The sequence below is a fragment of the Lampris incognitus genome, chromosome 2 (assembly GCF_029633865.1).
Source record: "Lampris incognitus isolate fLamInc1 chromosome 2, fLamInc1.hap2, whole genome shotgun sequence".
Taxonomy (NCBI): domain Eukaryota; kingdom Metazoa; phylum Chordata; class Actinopteri; order Lampriformes; family Lampridae; genus Lampris; species Lampris incognitus.
In genome coordinates this window covers 131,847,779-131,856,193 of record NC_079212.1, presented here as the reverse complement: position 1 = coordinate 131,856,193, position 8,415 = coordinate 131,847,779, and the positions used below count along the sequence as shown (strand labels likewise).

Below are 8,415 nucleotides of genomic sequence, written 5' to 3'. Positions count from 1 at the left end.
CATTCTTGTAAATGGAATGGCGGTACTCCCTCTTTCACCTTTTTCTTGCATAGCTTTGCCAACTACTTTAAGTCGTTGAAAAATATGGAAAAAACGAACAGAAAAGCTAAAATATTGTACACATTTATATCTCAGTCCTTGCTATTTTGAGGTCTCTTACCTTGCTTTCGTGTGCTCCTTTCAAATTGCCCTGTTTTCTCTTTTGTGCTTTTTGATTTGTATGTAAAATATTATTTAGTCTGTCTTTCATTATTCTGATATCTCTTCATATTATATTCACGCAATTGTACTGTACCATCATTTCCACCATTGTTGATTTATTTCCATCCTTCATTTTGTATTTATTCCCAAACTTGTATTAAAAAAAAAAGAAAAAAAAAGAAGGTTGTGACGCTATTGTTGTCGTGAAGTGTCGCAATGCATTGTGATTGTGGGAGATTTATGCCAGCGTAGTGTCCGGTGTTTGCATACTCCGAAATTTTCCTGCATGTACATAGTATGACATATTAATGTTTTTCATGTTCCGTTTTGTGCATACTATGGTTTTGAACATGCTAAAAACATATAAAATGATTGTGTACAACATATTGTGCTAGTATTTGATTTTGGATAAAGCCATGATGGAAGACAGCCTTGTTCAGAAGTCTACTACTACTAATTTCGGCTGCTCCTGTTAGGGGTCGCCACAACGGATCATCCATTTCCATTTCTTCCTGTCCTCTGTATCTTCCTCTGTCGCATGAGCTACCTGCATGTCCTCCCTCACCACATCCATAAACCTCCTCTTTGGCCTTCCTCTCTTCCTCTTCCCTGGCAACTCCATATTCAGCATTCTTCTCCCAATATCCCCACCATCTCTCCTCCACACATGTCCAAGCCATCTCAATCATGCCTCTCTTGCTTTGTCTCCAAACCATCCAAGCTGAGCTGTCCCTCTATTAAACTTGTTCCTAATCCTGTCTTCCTTCTCCTTCATCACTCCCAATGAAAATCTTAGCATCTTCAACTCTGCCACCTCCAACTCCGCCTCCTGTCCATCCCCTCCTGTCCATCTCCTTTCCATCAGTGCCACTGTCTCCAAACAATATAACATAGCCATCTTGTAGCTATCTTGTAAACCTTCTCTTTAATTCTTGCTGGTACCCTTCTTTCACAAACCACTTCTGACACTCTTCCCCACCCATTCCACCCTGCCTGCACTCTCTTCTTCACCTTTCTTCTGCACTCCCAGTTACTTTGGACAGCTGACCCCAAGTGTTTAAACTCATACTCCTTTGTCACCTCTACTACTTGCATCCTCACCATTCCACTGTCCTCCCTCTCATTCATGCATATGTATTCCGTCTTGTTCAGCCTTGTTCAGAAGTATCATTAGTAAATGCCATTGTTGCTAAGACACCGACTAATGTTCCTAACCTTAAGTATGACCCTTATAGATTGTATAAAGTGGCAACGTAGTAATAAAGACAATAAACTTGGATTTTAGACCTCAGATTTATTTTTTTCCTCACATGCTTTACCTGCAGCAACATACAGCAGACATGTTGCTATGAATACTTGAAGAAAATAAATCTGGTTTCAACATAGTTTCAGGTTGATGGTAAGGAGAAGCAAAATAAAGCATTGGAGAAAACATTTACAAAACACTAAGGGAAACAAGTCACTAACCAATTCAATGTGAGTACCCACCAGTAAAAAGTAAATCAGAATGGCTTAATGCATATAAGCTTTTTGAGTATTTGATTTTGTGTATTTCTTGAGTGACCACATTTTGTTGGTCAGAGACTTGTCCCTCTGAAATATGCTCAGGCTACCATGTAGGTAGGAGGACTGGGAACATTCACTGAACATGGAGACAGTTCTGACACCTTGTAATGGAGATAGAGCCATATGAAGTAAACTCAAGCTTTCCACAAGTCTAATGTCACAGCCATGTACCGAGAGCATTACATCAGGTGTTTTAAAAATGCTTTCACTGCCAACGTTTTAACATTTTCTCTAGCTCTTTGTTTCTGTTGTTTACTTTTTCTCCAGGATGTCAGTGCAGGAAAATAAAATTTTTGGACTTAGTTGCTGACCTGACATGTCTGTAAGGCTTACTTGTTGTCGGAAGTTCTTGTCAATAATGTTAAACAGTGCAATATAGAGGGAGCACCTATTGATCATTGAAGCATAATGGCGGCGGTGTAACACAAGCAAATGACAGGTTTTAGTCTGAGTTGGTTTAAGTTACTCTTTGTATCCCTAGAATTTCAATGACTTAATTGGCACTGTTTAACAGTATTAGATAGCACCATAGAAGGGGACAGACTTTAAACAGATTGAAGGTTTTCAGAAGGGGTAGTTACGCCTTGAACTACTGGTGCTTGTGATGGAAGATTTGGTGATGGTGGCACCACCGCCCATTCCATAACCTCCCATCAAGCTGCTGCTGCTGCCGCCGCCATAGCCAAATCCACTGCTGGAGCTAGAGCTGGAGTAGCCTGAAAGGACCGAGAGAGAGGAGTCATTCATTGAACTATTCTGCAGTCAATGTAATTTGTTGGTGCAGTCCTGCTTATGGTATTTATGAATGGCAATGCATGACACTGTAACAACATGAGACTTACCACCACCTCCAGAGGACTGCTGCACATGGATGGTTGCAGCGGTGCCACCAGATGACAGTCTATTGACAGAGTAAAGAATTGTGAGCATAGTGTTTAAATGAAGGTTGAGGCAGCATGCAAAAAAAGCTGCAGCTATGACAAACAAAATATATTACAATTCAGTGTTTTAGCCTACCTGCTCTCCTCTCCCTCCAGCAGTTTTCTGTAGGTGGCAATCTCGATATCCAGGGCAAGTTTGACATTCATCAGCTCCTGGTACTCGCGCACCTGGCGGGCCATGTCCTGCTTGGCTTTCTGGAGAGCATCCTCCAGGTCCCTGATGCGGAGCTTGGCGTCCTTCACTGCGAGCTCACCGCGCTCCTCAGCCTCAGCAATCTGAGCCTCAAGGCTAGCCCTCTGCAGAAAACCAAATGCTTTGGAATTAGACTTCTCCCTTAACAGCTGATTACTTTATCAACTGTTTAGTATTCTTTATGTTTGGCCCTTGCCAGAATGCAAGAGGTTGCAGAAACATACCTGTCCCTTGACAGCTTCAATTTCATTCTGAAGACGGGCAATCATGCGGTTCAGCTCAGCGATCTCAGTCTTGGTTGAGCGTAGGTCCTCACCATACTGTCCAGCTGAGGTCTGCATCTCCTCATACTAGCCGGGGGGGACAAGAAAAGTGTATGAGAAACATGATCGAGAAACTAGCAAAGCAAATCAGCTGTAGGTTCATGACCCGGTTTCTCTCAGTTGGTTTTGCTTTTCACTCACCTTCTGTTTGTACCATGACTCGGCCTCGGCTCTGCTTCGGTTGGCAATTTCCTCATATTGAGCACGCACTTCAGCCACAATGGAATCCATGTCGAGGTTACGGCTGTTGTCCATCTCCACAATGACTGAGGTGTCCTTGATCTGGCTCTGCAGCTCACGAAGCTCCTGGGGAACCAATGGATATTTTTAAGTACAGATGAAGGTTTTTCTTTTTTGTTTTCATGAATTAGTCGCTACTCCTGGATAACTAGTAGCTTTCAGCATGTATGTGGGTGATGTTTAACAATATGGTGTAGTACATACAGCCTCATAGACGGCCCTGAGGAAGTTGATCTCATCTTGAAGGGCATCAACCTTGGCCTCCAGCTCAACCTTGTTCATGTAGGCACCATCAACATCCTGGAGAGAGAATTATTGAATTTTTATTTATTCATTGATATATTTTTTATTATGAACTATGCAATTTCAAACTCCACAGTGGAAAATGGGACAACTGTCTTTATTCGCACCTTCTTCAGCAGCACAAACTCATTCTCCACTGCTGCACGCTTGTTGATTTCATCTTCGTACCTTTTGAAAGACAAGGCAACATTTTAGCAAACATTTTCTCTGGCCCATCTTGAAAACAATGTTGTGTTTGGACAGTATTTGTTATCACTGTATATTCTATTCTTATATATGTATGGACTATGTCATGCCAACACTCACTTGTTTTTGAAGTCCTCAACCAGGCCCTGCATGTTCCTCAGCTCTCCCTCCAGCTTGACCTTCTCGTTGCCCAGCCCATCAAGCTGTCTGCGCAGGTTGCCAATGTAGGCCTCGAACATGCCATCAATGTTGGAGCGGGTGGTGGTCTGGTCCTGTAGGAGGCTCCACTTGGTCTCCAGCATCTTGTTCTGTTGCTCCAGGAAGCGTACCTGTAGATGGACAGAAACAGGAAAGATTTTTAGATAATTGTAAAATGTTCTAATTTTACTGGGTTTGGTGTTATGAAGGAATCTATAAATAAGGATGCAGGGATTAAATTGTGCCACAGTCATAACTTCAATACTCCTTCATTTCTTTCACATACAAACACGATTGAAACATTCTGACCAAGACAAATAACAGATTAATGAATTTAAGGGTGTGCCACTTTGCAGTAGTCCTCCATGTCAAGTTTTACCGAATAACAGGGACATATGAAAATACCACACCTTTACTTGTACTGCTGAGTAGATAGCATCATAGTGTTGGGCCTAAACTGCCCCACCCTGTCAGCATTCACTCTAACTCATGGAGGCATATGGCATTCTCTGGGTATTCACCCTGTCATTGCAGCTAAAATCCTGGGAAGTATAAATAAGATTATATCCTTGATAGCCTGCCATGGTACATAGTATGTCATTGTTATTCCTCTTTCTCAAAACAGAAGAGGAAAAGAAAGATACATATGCTTGTTCTGGCAGATCCAGACTTCCCCCACAAGGGAGGAGTTTATTGTGTCTGTGTGGCTTTCAACATCTCACCTATCTCTTGTTTGACTATGACTCATCTCAGATGCTCTGCTGAGCTCAGAGGGCCGCACAGTCACCCAACCATAAAAAACTAGGTGTGGCAGATAAACCACAGAACACAAAGCACCTGAGTTTCAAGGGTTATTTACTTTGTATTGAATGCTGATTCAGTGCCAGGTTAAGGTCTTTATAAATTATCACTCTACACTATCAAATGAAACTCGGTATGCAGTTGGCTTGCCAGTGCAAACACGGAGTAAATGGTAGGCTATGCAGTAATTTATTGCTCTGCACTTGGCATTTGTAATAGCTTGGTGATAGGCAGTCACCAGACTTTGGACTCTGTTTGTATGGCAGATCCCTAAAACACCTGCTAGTCTCCATGTTATGAGACGGGCCAGTCAGACCAATAAGAGTCCACACCCATATTTGGAAAGTGGGCAGAAAGGCCACTGCAGGCTAAGTCAAAAGTACAGGGTCCCTTTTTTTCATAGGTAACCTAAAGGGTGGGGTACCCAGTGACAACCGATAGAGTGATGCATAATCAGAAAAAAAAACTTGAGTTTTAAAACTTTACTCATCCCAGAGGCAGTTATTCATTGATGGATGGATCACAAAAGAGATAAGTTTGATAGCTCTCTCGCCTTTTTTTTTCTTGTGTGTTTCCAGCCCCATGCCCAGATTCCTGAGCTTATGGATAGTTATGACATGTCAGTGAAAGCTCCTGTCAGCAAAAAGAGCTGCATGTCTGTGCCCGGTAAACAGTTTTCACCATTATCAAGGAATGTTTAGGGGTGTGTTGCTAATGCCACATGAAATTCTTTGATCGGGATCAGAAGTAAAGTGATTTAGACTTTGACTGATACAAATATCTCATCAATAACCATCTCTAATAAGTGACACTTAATTGTGGGACTAAAGTAGAGTTTTATAACACTGACTTTTCTATCGAGTTTTATTCACTCAGAAATGCTCACAAAGGAAAAGCGTCGAAATGCAAGGATTCACTTTTGACTGATTGATACTGAATCAGCATTCATAGGATGAGGGCTAAGTTGTCTATACAGAGGAGAAGCAGACAGTACTAAAAGGAGCTGACCTTGTCAATGAAGGAGGCGAAGCGGTTGTTGAGGGTCTTGATTTGTTCCTTCTCCTGTGTGCGAACGGCCTGGATGGTAGGGTCAATCTCCAGATTCAGGGGGGCCAGGAGGCTCTGGTTGACTGTGACAGCTGTGATAGGGGCAGATACGACTCCCATGCCACCGCCATACATATTGCCAAAGCCACTGCCAATGCCAAGGCCCAGACCTCCAGCACTGCTGCTGCTGCTGTAAGAGTAGTTGGCCCCTGCACCACCTCCATATCCACCTGCTGATCTAACACCACCAAACCCACTGCGGCGCACAGACATACCGCTGGAGTAGGTGCCTGGTCCAGAGAGGGACTGACTGGAGAAGCTCTTTGAAACTCTGACTGACTTCGTGCTCATGGTTGCAATCTTAAGGGTAACTGACTCTGCTGTTAAAAGCAAAAGGCTTGAAGTCTCAAAAAGACTCTGTGTATAACTGGAGGGTGGCTGAAGACAAGCAGGCCTCGAAAGGAGAGTCAAGTCCCTCTGAGTGTCTGATTGCTGTCTCAGTCTGCTTTTATGGCTGTGCAAAGCAAAGGGGAGGGGCCCTCCACCTGGAATTACAACATTCAGCTACTTCTCACTTTAAGCTGCACTCTCGCTTTCTCTATCCACCCACCCGTCCACCTCTGCTTGCCTTGCCTCAGGGTGGATGGCAGGAGTGGCCTGTCCTGTAAAACAGGTAGGGAGGGATTGTCAGGAGATAAGCCCGAACACACCCTTCACACAAAAAGAAAGAGACGGCCACAACCTTTTGTGGAAAGCACATGAGTGAAAGGACTTTCTCTGCACATTTTTACAGCATACTTACATTTTTTAAGTCTTAACATATAGCTAACACTCAAAGAGAATGTGAAATGACAACAGCAATATATAGACGATTAAGCCGGTTTACTTATGTCAAAGCATTAAAGACTCACAGCTCTTATTTTGGAATGCGGATGAGTGAAAAAAGATTCATTTTTGTTATACTCATACCCTCATATAATAAGTAATAAGCGTTACACTGCGGCACAGCAAATACATCTTAGCACGTTAATTAAACTGAAAATTTAGAGACACCTCTCCCGTCCCAAAGGGGAAGCATGCTGCCAAATGGGTTGCCACATGTAGTGAGATTCCCCATGCACCATTTTGTGCAGAATTAAGATTTGATTTGATTAAATAACTTAAAAACGGTGAGCGCTCTTGCAGTTTTAAAAACTGCCCCCGAATAAGTACCACATATTTCAAATTTTGAAGCAAAATTTTCTCTTGACAAGTTCTGTGCTTATAGTTTTTGTTTTTTTCTTCTTGTCACCTTTCTTATAGGTGAGGCCTTCATTCTTTTTCGTTCCACTCTAACTTTTCACATGCACATGTCTTTCATTTCTACTGTGGTGTGAAACTTTTACCATAAAGATTTATCTCTGTTTTACTAAACAGTGAATAGAAGCAAATGAATCTGCCAGTTTTGTTCCCTGGTAATTCTGGGCAGGAGTTCTGAGTCCCAACACAAATAAACCCCCCGGAAAATATTTATTAATTGATCAGTTATGCGGTACACAAGCCATTTACTTCTCCTTGCAGAAATATTGCAGGCAATGCAGTCCCTTTTCAACCACAGCACACAGCACACACCTTAACACTACAATTTATTTTCTCATGATGTGCCATCTTTTACCATAAACACTCCTTAGCTAACTCTGCAAGCACTCACGAGCCTGTGTAAATAATTGAATAATATGCGGTGCCAATGACTTATACAGCTACAATGCAGAGGGCGAGGCCATAGTAGTCTGTGTCAACGAGCACATTGTGGAGAAGGGTAGTAAAGGGCAAGGTTGAACCGGCAGTGGTGAGGTTTAAATGTAATACTACCGAGAGAAGGAGTATAGAGAAAACACACACGTGACAACTCAAAGTGTATATAGTCTTTTAGCAATGTAACATGAAAAACGTTAGACATGGATCATTCATGGCATTAATATAGTTCCTGCTGAAACATACCTGTCAATAAAGGTTGTGTCCAGATGAACTGATTCAACCTTCTTTGACAGTCTTACCTGGATTATTGAGCATGCATCAAGTCAGTTCCTGCTACTATCATGAATTACATGTATGGTAAAGCTACTGTCTCAACAACGTGCATGCATTTTAATGTCTTATGGTGTTATTTTTTATCACCAGCACATCTATGACAATAGTTAATCCATGAATATCCAAATCAAATACTTTAGATGTTGGTTTTAATGGCTACTGTCCAAGAAGACTTTCATGTGGAAAAATGATGCAACGCATTTTATATCTTCACCATGGCAGCCAAGTGGGGCAAGTTTGCCCAAGAGGCAATGTGTGGTGGCTTGCAAGAAGATATGACACACAAAGCTCATGCAAGACCTTTGCCAAAAGATACCACAACATGAGTAAGTAGAAAATAAGTTTG

The 8,415-nt window shown here is 42.2% G+C and overlaps 1 protein-coding gene across 1 annotated transcript; it reads right to left on the bottom strand.

Annotated features, from left to right (window-relative positions):
- Positions 1-2,780: 2,780 nt before the first annotated feature.
- Positions 2,781-6,467, bottom strand: LOC130108388 (keratin, type II cytoskeletal 8-like). The gene is made up of 7 exons (XM_056275298.1): positions 5,961-6,467; positions 4,074-4,282; positions 3,875-3,935; positions 3,669-3,764; positions 3,366-3,530; positions 3,126-3,251; positions 2,781-3,005 (listed from the first exon to the last, which is right to left on the bottom strand). The coding sequence occupies exons 1-7, from the start codon at positions 6,348-6,350 to the stop codon at positions 2,781-2,783; spliced, it is 1,272 nt and encodes a 423-aa protein (XP_056131273.1). The 5' UTR covers positions 6,351-6,467.
- Positions 6,468-8,415: the final 1,948 nt, after the last annotated feature.